Here is a 13,441-nt window from a genome sequence, read left to right on the forward strand (position 1 = left end):
GTGATTATCTCACTGGCTAGGATTGTAACCAAGCAGTGGGTGTGAGGAGCACTGAAAGGAAAAACTACTCTCAGCTTATGAGAAGAAATTACTTTGTGTTAACTGACCTACAAAACCAGAGCTGGCCTATCCCGAGTGTACAAGAAATAATGTGTCTCACATTATTTGTCAGTCAGCACCTGATGACTGAAATTCTGGCCAGCTTTGTGAGGTATTTTTAATGTGATTGTAGAGTAATCAGTTCCTTAAAAGTCTCAGGAGCAGCCCATCAGAGGATGCTATATAAGAAGGCAGTTTTATTGTGTATCTCTTATTCCTGTATATATAAATGTCTATGTTTGGCCCTTTCACTCAAGTTCACTAACACATTTCCCAGGGTGTGTCTGTGCACTCTGTCACAGCAGTTTGACTTAAGGTACCATTTTAAAGTAATGAATTGGACACATACTATTTCAACCTACCTTATATCACTTGGAAACTAATGCAGCTTGAACTGAATGTGGTGTTCCAAGATTCAAACAAGTGTTCCAAAGTTGAAAATTCATTGTGGTTTGTCAGCATCAATTTAATGTTACCCATGAAATTGAATATGTCCTAATTTTGATCAATCTTACAAATACATGAACTTCATGAGATTTAGACAGATGGATTTGTTTTGTGTAATAGTTCAAAGGGAAGATTTATAGATTCATCTCTCTTTACCTTGCCTTCTCAAATAAAAGCTTGAATCTAGTTGAAAAGTTCTGCTCGTGGCATGTGGTGATAAATGACTGGGTCTGAAATTGTTAGTGAGTTCTTTAATTTGAAATTAGTCTACCTCTGACAGCACTTTACGGAAAAATCACTGACAACAAAGGCAAAATGTAGATCTTCTAATGAACCTGACAGACAGTGGAACAGTGTCATATTTTTGCAAGCATAGCAAAATTACTTATTTTACTCTTCGTTATGCTCATTATCCTAGTGACTACAAGGAATTTTTTGCTTTTCTAGTTCACCATGCTAAACTATTTTGCAGTGGTTGCTTCTTCAAAAGCAACCTTCAAATTCCTACCCCACCCTTGGTTGTGGTGGCTCCAGAGGCACTGATTGACAACCAGTGAGAATTGCTAAAATATATGGCTAAAATTTACAGAGCTAATTTCCTAAATCTACACCCAACCTACAAGGCTTGGTTCTTGGGGAATTAGATGGGAAATCAGGTGAGGCAGCCTCAAAGGGACATTCATCTGAGGATGCTTAGGTTTGAGTGAAGGTATATGAAGCATATGTGAAGGATTTTGCTTTTACCTCTTCTGTTATGGACTGTTTCTATTTTTGGGAGGTCCACAACTCTCATTATTGAGCAAGCCTTCACATCCTATTCCTGGGTGGGGCAGTGGCCGTTCCCCACTATTTTACCAGTGAGGTAACTGCGAGGTTGTGCGAGGTCGTGGCAGGCAGGGCTGTGAATAGAAGCCCTGGAGCTGCACAGAGCAGTGCCAAGTTGCAGTCACTTAGCCACACAGCCTTCCAGGATGAATCTGATGAGTCTGTGCTTGTCTGCCAGTGTCCAGGCCCAGAGCTGCTGCATCTCACAGCCCTCCCGGGGCCAAGGCTGGACCCTGACAGGCACTTTGCCACTGTTGTTGGTGCAAGTTGTGGTGTTTGCAGTTCACTTTGAGCACTTTTCCTGTGCAAGGGCTGATCCACTTACAGGATAGCAGCCTACTTATGTTACCAATTTAATTCTTTAATTTAGGAGGAAGAGATCTGAATACATTGGCCCACACATGTAGGAGAAAAAAAAATAGGACCTGACTGTATAATTAAATACTGGATCATAACTCAGTTACTCAAGGAAGCAGAGCTGTGATTGGCATTTCCTAAGTTTCAAGTGCTTGATTTAGCAACCTTAATGTGCTTTCAACACATTTAAATTTTTTATATTCTATTTCTGTCTATCTTAGTGAAGATCATAGAGAAACTAATTTTCAAGATTATACTGGAAGTGAATCAGATGTTGTTCTTAAAGGATTTACTGCCTTTAGCTCACAGTTCAGTTAAATGGAACAGCCATAGAGGAAAAGATTTGGGTATTACACTTCATTGTGCCAGACCCAAATCTTTTCACAGCAACATGTGAAGGATTTCTGTCATTTGACTACATGATGGAGGTCTGGGATATTGGAATCTCCAGGAGGCCATAACATGATTAAATAAGTGAAGCTTTTCAGAAATCAAGCTTCATTCTCAAATGTGCAAATTTAGCATATATCAGCTGCCTCAGGGCTAGTAGTAAGCTTTTTTACAAAGCCAATCAGTGTTAATAGAGTTCAGATACTCTTTGTTACAAATGACAGCTTTCAGGAGTAAGCCAAGCGAGCATGTGAAGCTGATGAAACAAACATGAAAATCACACTATTTCATGCACACAAACTGAGTCTTTGGCTAAAAACACATGGGTTTTGATCAGGATACATGTCTTTAGGGCATTTTAAAAAATAGAACTTCAAAATTAGATTTGGGATCTATGGGAAATCAAGAAATGCTACTCATTTAGAAATCACATGACCAGATACATTAACTTAGGTGCCTGTAATGAAATCCCCGATCTGATTCTTTCACATCACGGGATAGTGCTGTTGACTTTGCTGGTATGGCCATAATATGCACATGTACATTTTTCCTTCTTTCTTATTTCCTTTTGACCAAATCTTGACTCATTTTCAGGTGCAGTGAGTTGCTGTCTCTGCTTTTTAAATATATTTTTATTTTAAATTAAGTAAGCCTTCAACAGCCAGTTTGAATTTTTCCTTATGTGTTTCTTTATAGTGACTATAGGGATAAGTTGTTGTTTGTAACTGGTGAAGAATCAGCCTAGGTATTTTCAGGGACTTGTGACAGAAAAGCCACTAACTATTATAAAAGAGGACTTTGATTATATAAGTGACTCTTTATAATAATCTAGATATTCATTAAAAATTGCTAGTTAATTGAGAAAAGGGAGAAAATAGGTATTTCAGAGTTCTGTTTTCTAGTTAAGGAGAGGTAGAGTAGAAAAAAACACAGATCAGGAGATAGTTTTGAGAATGTTTTGATCTTCAGAATAATTTCATTGGCCTTTCAGACATTTTTGTATCTGATTTTCAGAGTCAATAATTTTTAAGACTAGAAGTCAATGTGATTTTGACTGGTATTCTGCTGGTAAGGGCAATAGCGATTCTTTTGAAAAAAAAATACAAGAGTTTCTATCTTTCGTCTTGACATCCTGAAAACATCCTCAAAAAGTTTTAGAAGATGAATAACTGCTTTCATTTGCTTTCCCTTTCTGTGAAATTTAAGTTTTCATTATTACCAAGTGATTTTTATTGTTATTGTTGTAGTTGTTACTTTGACAACAGTGAAATACTGATCTGGGGCAATAATTTATTTCACACAAAGCTGTGGGGAAAGTCTTTTGTTGTTCTTTTTGTGAAAAACAAGATTGTAGTTAGCTATGAGAATTTCTGTTAATTTTTGTAAACTTAATACTTCAGCTGAAATTCTCAGAAGAGCCAAAGAGAATTAGGAACTCAGGATAATTTCAAAATACTGAAGTCTGCAGCATTTCTCGATGATGTTCTGCACATCAGTTGATGATCTAAACAAGTCTTAAACTAGTATAACTAAAAAAAACCCTAGCAGCTGTTCAATAGATGCTAGGGCAAGCCCATTATAAAATGTACTATGGTATGTCATAATGGTTAGGATACCAGTGCATTCTATTTTTAGTACCATTGACTCAGTCACTTGAGTTCAAAAAATAAGCAGGGAACATCTGTTTATTGAAAGGATTTCCTCTACATTAATTTCTCTCTCTATTCCATCCTTTATCAAGTACTTCCAAATTTTTTAACTGGTTCCTTTCAGAGTATGATCCAATTAATTTTCCAATATTCTGACACTGCATTAATTTTATTTTCTTATTAAAAGCTGATGCTGTGAAAATGTAATTACTCTCTCATGTTTCTTCAATTTTTTTTTAATCATTTGGAGTGCTGCTTGTGCTATATTTTTCTGAATGTTAAGATGTTCAAGATCCCTCAATAAAGCTCCTGTACCAAAGATTGTACTGCTGGAATTGCCAAAACAAATAGCAGTTTAAGTGCCATCCATGACTCTGGTCCAATATCTCTGTCAGAATATTTAACAGCTATTCAGCCAAATACCTGTAGAGCAGCTGTAGCCCTAGTCAGACCGAGGCTTATTCCGTCCTTCCTTTTAGCCTTGCCATATGATTCATCTTTCTTCTTTTAGAATATTAGACTATTTATATATTGTACAAGAAAGCAATAGCAAATTAAAGATAAACACTTGCATATTAGCGTGATACAATTCTGTACAATTAAAGCAATTTAAGTATTTTCCAGAGTTGGCATGCTTGATATATGGTGTGAAGAAAGAAGGGTGACACTCACATGACATGGGTATGACTTTTTGATAATGTAGCAAGACAACTACTCCACGAAAATACAGGAACTTCACTTTATTTCCTGAGGGGATTCAAGAGCTTTTGTTTTTGTATCACTATACTATTTTTCTTCTCTGAGGATCTCTTCCCAGAGGCTGCCCAGCTCTAGCTATATTATTGAGTAAGGCTCTGACCATGTGTTAGCCAGTATGTTTATTTTTCATGGGCTAAGATGACTTATTTTACTTTTCCCCCCTCCTTTGCTGTATAATCACAGAGGCCAGGAGAAAGAGATATCAAATATTTGAGAAATAATTTAGATCCTAGTCTGTATTCTTTTAGAATCCTTCTTTGATATGAGGTCCTCTTGATCTTGTTGGGGTTTTGTTGCTGTGTTCAAGCCTACACAGCAGGTTGCAGGATCTGAACTGTGTTAGCAATTTTCTCCTGGAAGAACCATCCTTATTTAATTTTGACACATTACAAATAACTGACTGTAAGCTAATAGTAACACTCTCCTCACCTCCCATAACCTGTAGTAAGATGAATAAACAGTCATCGCAGTCCAATGCAAAACTGAGAGTGTGAAAGTCACTGAGAAAGAAATATTGCACTGGCGCTACCAAGTGTGATTCATATTTCTGATCTCAGGCCAGCTACTAGTGGGCAGGTGTCCACATCACAACCCTGACATAACTGGTGCAATCTGTCCCACCTTTGCTGTAAGCCTGTTCTAAAAATAAACAAAAAAAAATCCCAAACAAATAAATAAATACACAGCTTGGTTTGTTGTCATGATGGAACTAACTCTAGCCCATAAGGATTGTAGTTGACAGGTAAAGTCCTTTAAGACAGTTCTTTACTTAGCACTGTAGTGGAGAGAGCTCAGGAAGAAAAACAGTTTAGATTTATTTGTTTTATTAAATTATCACATGTTCTAGTGGACCAACTGCTTTGTTTCTTAATCACTGCAGTGCAAAATAGACTTTCTGTATTTCCAGAATGTAAACTTTTCTTATTACCAGTCCACTAGTATTTTCAAGGATTCTACTGAGGCATCTCAAGTGTAAAAGATAAGATGTGGGGGTGTCTTCAGGATCCCAATATTACTGTCCATATATGCAATATAGAACTTCATTAAACAGATTACTTGAAATGCCCTCTTTGGTAGACAATAACTTTTAACATTGTGTTTACCTTTTAGATGATGCTTCCCCTGAAAACTTCTCTTTGGCATTTCCAGAGCTAGATCAGCAGCTGCAGGTAAAGTTTTCTTCTCTTATGACAGTTCTACTTCAGATTTACTATATAAAAAGACTCTGATTGTTACACTATAGTGGAAGTTTTTAGTGGTGCTTTTCTAGCCTGTTAATATTTAATAAGATCGTATGTATCTGTAGAAGAAAACCTTGTTTTTTCAAGACCTACAGAAAATTTTTAGTCCAACTGCAGGGAAATTACTATTTTAACAATCTTGCCTGCTTTTAAGATTTTCCATCCAATTCCTGCAGTGCTGCTGCACTGCAATGAAGAGAGCTCTTGTTCAACTGATGGGAGAAGGAATGAGAGGGGCATTATACATTCTAATGCCTGCAGGCTGTGCTATGACTGATATCATCAGTTTTCTCAGATGCATTCCAAGAGAATCCTTTGGTTACCAGTCTGATTTGTCAGCACAGAATGATGGGCCCCCAGTATACTGGACAGTGAGCAACTGACGGCAACTCCATTGTCCTCTAGGCACAAAACCAGTTCTGCATCCAGGGATTATTTCCCTTTCCTCTGTGGTGATTCTGGAGTGTTCGATGCCTTTGGTAGACTACTTCAGATCATCTGTTTTCCCAGGAGCATTTGGACTTCCTCTGATATTTCACTCTGAAGGCAGTTGTTTCCTGACTGTAAATTGAGAAGGGCATTAGTAGACCACTCATTGTGCAATAATGTCATCTTTCCTGTGCCCATCAACTGGTGAGGCAGCACAGGATGGCTGCTGACTTCAAGGGTGACGCTTCTGTCCCGCTGCTCTCACCAAAAGGATGACTGAGAAAGGAATGGAGGAAGACAGAGACACTTCTTGCTCTATCCCTCTCATCCTGAGGATATGGGCAGGTTCTTTAGGCATAAATAGGAATTAAGGAACCAGGTAGTACGCTAACCTCTTTATTCCAGTAACCTTCCAGTGCAGCAAACAGGATCGGTATTTTTTTTCCTTAGAAGAATTCAATTTGAGAAAAGCAATCATGTTTCATGGCTGGAGCACTGATTTGAAAGTAAAGAACCTGCATTTTGTTTCCAACTCTCTCAGTGACACATTGGTTAATCCTGGAGTTTCTTCATCTCTCTGTTCATCTCTGAAATTAAGTTAATAATTTTTACCTTTTTTGTTGAAGAGCATTAAGACCAGTAAGTAAGGATTGCTCTAAAAGAGCAAAGTATGATTATTATTGCTGCTATTGATACATAAAAACAATATTACTAGCATTATGTATAAGTACTTTGAAGGACAAGTGATGATTTTTTTCTATTAAGACTTTAATGACTTTTACATTTCTGGAATCTATAATATACTCTAAATATGGGATTTCATGATAGGCTGAAAATGCTCCTCTGGAAGCATTCAAGTGTTCTGGATATATAATAGCCCTTCAGTAAAAGTTTTTAAGTACACACTAGCACAATCCCCCTAAGTGTACCCAATTGGTCTGTTAAGTACTTGGCATTTGTTTCAGAAAGCCTTCCTTTACTCTCATAATCTCAATATGATAACAAATTCAAAGAAACAATCAAAGGTTTTGGTTAATGTAATTTTCTTTTTATTATCCTTCATAATCTGTCTTGGTAATATCAGGGTAGCTGAAAGGATAACTTGTGAGAACTACCTGTCTGACTCAACCACTTAAAAGTATAAAATTTGTGGTAGCACTTAATCCTTTTGTTTTCAAGCTTATGTGCATGTTTATATTGCAATGCCTTTATGTTCATCCAAGTGCAGTGAAGTCAATGCAGGGCTCTGAGCTGGTGCAGAGATAACATTGCATTCAAATTTAGCAATAAACACTTGAATTTCCTTGCTTTTGTCAATCTGGATCACAGTTTCATGTGATAACTATTTAATGTAATGACAGTATTTTTAATCTGCTTTAAAATTTCAAACAAGCAATAGCTGTTACAAAGTTATTGTTTACCTTATTGTATTTCTTATTAATTATGTTTTTTTCAATCACTGCAATCCAAACTGCTACAGATTTGCCAGAACTCTACGGCATGTGCTTGCAATTCTTGCCAGCTTTGAAACAGGTAGCTCCTGTATTACAGAAACAGGTAAAATGGGCTTCACCAGGACCTGCAGAAGTAGTGAATGGTGGTGTGCCTTGTCATTCCATCCATGCTTTTTTCTGTCCTGAAGTGCATTAATACAGAGCACACACATGAAGGGTTGTGTAAATGAACCTTTTAATCAACTGTGGCAATAGCAGCCTGAAATGCTTGAATCTGTAAGAATGCTGGTTCATATGTTCATAATAAAAATATCATCTCTGAGAGCCACAAGATTTTCATCAGTGTGCCATAAATACAGTCAAAAACATTTGAATTTTATTTAAAGAAGCAAACTATAAATGCAGGTTATGTGGCAATACAGTAATAGGCACCTTAAAAAAAAAAGTAATAACTTTACAGATTTCAAGCATACAAAGGCAAATTTTGAAACCTGTTTTAAAAACAAACAAAAAGCCTAAATTAGCTGATCTTTAAGCTGGATTTTGAAAGCAGCTTCAAAGCTATGTAAGTTCAGCGAGTCACTTGGAAAATCAGAGCCTTAGAATTCTATGCATGCAGGCAGCAGACCACAGCCTGAGTACCAAGCAATTTGCACCTCTGTTTTAGGCTTCAAGCTCTCGTCCTCCTATGTTAGGCCTTGGCAGACAACTTGGCTATTTGAGCAGAATTACCTAGTGGTCCCACTTTTCCTCCCACAGTTCTTCCATACCCATTCCCCGGGCAGCAGTATCAAATGGCAGGGCAAAGTTCAGAGCAGCCTCCCCTTGGCAGGGTAACAAACCCTGCTGTCCAAGCTCTACAGAGGTGGATGTAGAATTGCCTGGAGAGAAGGTCTTTCTAGGAGACTTAGCAAAAAAGCTAGTTCTCTATAAGGACTCTTACTAAAGGACAGTTCTAGTTGCAGCTTCTTTCTGAAAATAAAAATGATCAGTCTGTGTATTCTGATGTATTAGCTAGCTTCAGACTAACATGTTTTATTTTCAAATTACTTTTTTGAATGTTACATTTTTCTACGCATTCCAAGAAGGAATTTGTAAAAAAATAACTACTTTAAATCAAAATTTATATGTGATCTGTGGTCAACCGGACATGACAGCCTTTTGTATGAGAACAGGTCAGTTTAAGCTATATTTGCAGCTTTATTATTAAAAAAAAACCCACACAGACAACTAAAATAACTTCCTGCTAAGTTATCAGTGAAACAAAACTCATATTAATAAAGTTCTTGTTTTCAATTCCTTTTGTTTGCAGTATGGAAAATTATTCTCTTCCCACTGACAAGCAATACCTGCTTATTTGAGCTTTGGTGTTTTTCCCCCCTCCTGTGTGTGCCATGTGGTGGGCAGTGCAGCAAGGGAGGGCAGGTTACACCTGGCACTCTGTCACTGGGAAAATTTAACCTTTGCTTTGTCTGGATTGGTCCCTGCAAGGCACTTCCTTGATGAGCTGCACAGTGACCCTCTGACAGAAATTTTACTATGGGTTATGTGCTGTATTTAGAAACCTACATCAGCACCCAAGGCCTTGTTGTTCAGGTCACTGAATGGAGAGGAGGGTATCTGGTGTTCATACCTGCATTGCTATGCCCTGTGCATGGCCTGTCCCATTCCAACACTTCCTGGGACTTGCTCAGTTCACCTCTCTGCTCCCCATCAAAATCTTTATTCCAGCTGAGAGCTTGATCCTGGAGAGGGAAGAACACAAGTCACATATGGATGTTTCTACAGGGTGTTCTATAGTTCTTTATCTTTAGATGAGGCTCTGAGCAACCTGGTCTTGTGGAAGGTGTCCCTGGCAGGGGCTTGGAAGGAGGGGATCTTTAAAGCCCTTTCCAACAAAAAACAATTCAATGGTTCTGTGATCTTGTCTCATGAAATTGTGAGCTTGAGGGACATTTATGTCATATTCTGTGTTACAAATCTCTGTCATTAGATGACTATAAAATTGCTGCAACAGAGAAAAAGCCCCAACCATTTATAACATCCAACCTTAAGTCAAAGGATAGTTTTTCTCACTTTAGTAGAAAATGCTCATATAAAAGAAGTAATGCAAATGTTAACGGGGCACTGTGTTGTGTGTGATACAAGCATTTAGCAGAAACCTTGTTTACTCTGGAACTTTAATTGCTTCTACTGAATGTCAGGATTTTGTTAGACACATTAATTTTCTAAAGTTTAAAAGCATACTGTTTTTTTAAAGAGGATGCTGTAATTTTTTTACTATGTATTGGTTTCCATGAGAATTCCTAGAGGACTGTGTTGCTCTATAATTAGATTTGATTGCCTATGAGCTTGATAAGTCTCCTGTAATGCTGCTGTGATAACTTTGGTCTTAGATTATGTAAGACCATTTTATGCATGTATGTTAACATGTATGCATGTTCACCAAGTCAGAGCATCATACTATGGTTAGAAAAGAATGGAAAATCTCCCAGGAAGGAGAGCAAAACTCACAATTGCTCTCACCCAGTTGACCTGAATTGTTTGGAAGAAAGAGAACTGTTTACTTTCATAGTAAAACCAGACTAGACTAGATGCACCCTAAGATGGGTGTCTGAAACTGGTGGAAGAGTTCCAGTTGCACAACAAAAAGTAGCTGCAACGTGCTATTTTTACTTGGCACAATGTGGGTTTTTCTATCATAGAAGAGTGCACAAGGCCATATAATGAACACAGGCCACATTCAAAATATTAGCATTGGATTCTCGACTTTTCCACAAGAGCTCAGCTGAAAGTTACCAAATTTACAAAAAGCAAGACACCACTCTTTAATTAGATCAGTGCTGAAGACTTATAGACAAGTTCACATGAGCTGGAAAAACTGCCTGATACAATTTTTTCTTGAAACTTCAACTTTTTCAGGAGAAAATTTTAATTTTTTTTCACAATTAAACACATAAGTGCAATGATGGTGAATTTAAAAAATCAACTGTTTTAAAGCTTTGGAACAGTTGAGTGGCACTGCCAACTCTACAGCTTTTGTGGATATGGAATGCTGATTTTCATATTGCAAGGCAAAAGAACTTGTCATGTGAGTGAAGAAAAAAAAAAGCCCAAACCTGAAAACTTTCATTCTGTGTCACCCCAGCAAAGATTTTATTTAGAAGATCTCCTTCAACCTGCCTTAAAAAGCAGGCAGAGAGGAGGCTATCCAGATGATTAAAGGAATGGAGCCCCTTTCCTTCAAGGAAAGCAAGTCCCTTCCAACCCAAACATTCTGTGATTTTCTGTTTCTTCATGAACTGATTTTGCATGTCGTCTTCCAACATCTTTCATGTCTGGATTCTGAACAAAAGTCTAAATAAACAGTACATATGTCTTGTAAAGATCTACATATATATGTGCAGTTTCAGGATGGTCTATAAAAGGATCTCTTAGTGTCTACTTGCTGAATTCTGTAGAACATTTCTCAATGTTACTGTTTTGTTGAGTGAGTTACTCGACAAAATACAAGGAAAAAGCAGACCTTGTTGAAAATCAGGCTTAATAGGACAGACCACCAGTATAACTTACAGCTCTAGCTTTTGTACTAGCTTTGTGAACAAGATCAGAGATGCTGCATGTGCATATTTTGCCAGCTCAGGAAAATGAGGGTGGATGACACTGAAGCCTGAAATAAACAGGATTAAAAGTAGAAGTTGTTGCCATTAAATGTAACCTACTTTGTCAGGGATGTTTTTTGCTTGTCTAGCAGGTATACTTTTATTTATATTAATTTATGTATAGGCAAGGTACAGCAAACTCAGGCTGTTCTAAGAGGAAAGTAAAGTATGGCTGTTTACTTCTGAGTGAAAAAAAAAAGCATACTGCAAATTCAACTTCATTAAGGCCTTCTGAAATGAGTCACCTTGGTAAACTAGCAATCCCTTAACATAAAGATGTTATACAGACCTCATGGAATGCCACTGGGTATTCTGTACTGCAGTATCTGCAGTTGCCTGGCCACAGACCATTAAAAAAGTTCTTCAATGTGGAATGGAGATTTGTATCTCTGCTTTTCCCATGTTATTGCAGGAGAAAGGGTTTGCTAAATAAGCTTGTTTCACATGCTACTGACCAGAAACTACTCATGGATGCTGTAGATAATATCTCTGGAGCCTTTCTTAGTAGTTTGCAAATTACAGAGGAGCAAAGGAAATTCTCCAGTGCTGGCTGCCCCATCCCTGGAAGTGTTCAAGGCCGGGTTGGACAGGGCTTGGAGAAACCTGGCCTGGTGGAAGGTGTCCCTGCCCATAGCAGAGGGGCTAGAACTTGATGCTCTTGAAGGTCCTTTCCAATCCAAACCACTCTATGATATGATCCAATTAGATTCTATCTAGTAATTTGAAAACATTGTAACATTTATGTTTTAAAGAAATAATACACTAATAATTTAAAAGATTCTTGATATAGTGCCTACTACCATCAGACAAATTGAAAATAATTTTATGAATAGAAATTAGTAAACTGATTGTTTAATTTAAGTGCTAAAATATCAGTCTAAGAGAAAATGTCACTGAAGAGGAAACAATAATAGGAAGGGGTTTAAAAGCCAGCAACTGGTTCTAAGTGAGCCTTAGATACTAAGTTTCAGCATGACTTGATAATTTTTAGCTCTCTATATATATCTTTTGAGTGGGAAGCTGGAATATAGAAACTGAGAACTGTTTTAATTTTTAAACTGGTTTAAGCCAGCTAGATTAGTTTAGAAACTAAATTGGAAGCAAATCCAAGATCTTTTCTGCTTTGTTTTGTTGTGTTTTTCTTTTGAAGTATCACTGTTTGGGGACTTTCCCCTTGGTACTGTTCAAAATTGTTTTATTGTGACACACTTGGTGGCTGATCTCTGGTAGATAGCAGAGATGCTGCTTTGGCTCATCCACACATTCTTGGATTAGAGCACTGAGACTTCTATATTCAGTCTTGCTAAATTTATGCTTATTATTTGGGTGGCTATATGAATGGTGCTCTTGCTCATCCACACTGAAATGCAATTAAAAGCCTTTTTCTAGGGATTAGATTCATCAAGTATTGGCTGCCCTTCCCCTGGGTTCCCAAAATCTCCAAGATCAGGGAGAATGAAGCAATGTGCTGTGAAACAATTCTGCTGCAGCCGTTTTAAATTTAGACTATGGAATATGAGTGTCTGTTAAAATTTCAGTGAGGAATCACATACCAACTACAAGTACTTGCAAGCTCCATACATTACTTACATCTGTGCTTTGGGTTATGTCTGAAGCCAGCTCACCCTGTCTCCTGAACAAAAATGTTTTCAATCTTTGTCTCTGAGCATGTTTAGTAAAATTTAAATTTTCAGTTTAGACTGAACAAAGGATTACAAGATCATAAATAGGAAAAGTCTGCCTACTTGGGCTTTTCTTTTCCTAATAATGTCATTAAGGGAATATTATACTACACAGAAGAGTCAAGGTAGGACAGCAAGAAATGCAAAACAATCTACTAATATTGTGAAAGGCAATTGGGTGTTATTTAAATGGGCAGTAAATTAACTATTTTAAGTGTTTCCTTTTACTTCAAACAGGTGGCTCAAGCATGCTATTTGGAGTTCATTTACAGTCAATAGATTCATGGCTAATAACTTAAAAATACTTCCTGAAAGTGTTATAACCAAAATGTGACAGTCAAATCTGAAGCCTGAATTAAGATGCATTCTTTTTTAAGGAGCAAAAAGCACCTACATTTAACCAAAATGTATTTTCAAGAATTTTGATGATTTTCAAGAATTTTGATG

At 37.3% G+C, this 13,441-nt stretch overlaps 1 protein-coding gene across 3 annotated transcripts in view; it reads left to right on the forward strand.

The window, feature by feature from the left end:
* MAP3K7CL (MAP3K7 C-terminal like) overlaps nucleotides 1-13,441 on the forward strand; it is a 50,209-nt gene that overhangs the window by 25,051 nt on the left and 11,717 nt on the right. For all 3 annotated transcript variants that reach the window (XM_036379995.2, XM_036379986.2, XM_036379977.2), the window contains one exon: nucleotides 5,637-5,695. In XM_036379995.2, the coding sequence (XP_036235888.1) occupies nucleotides 5,637-5,695 (59 nt within the window). The remainder of the gene's footprint in view (nucleotides 1-5,636; nucleotides 5,696-13,441) is intronic.

Source organism: Molothrus ater, chromosome 2, assembly GCF_012460135.2.
Source record: "Molothrus ater isolate BHLD 08-10-18 breed brown headed cowbird chromosome 2, BPBGC_Mater_1.1, whole genome shotgun sequence".
Classification (NCBI taxonomy): domain Eukaryota; kingdom Metazoa; phylum Chordata; class Aves; order Passeriformes; family Icteridae; genus Molothrus; species Molothrus ater.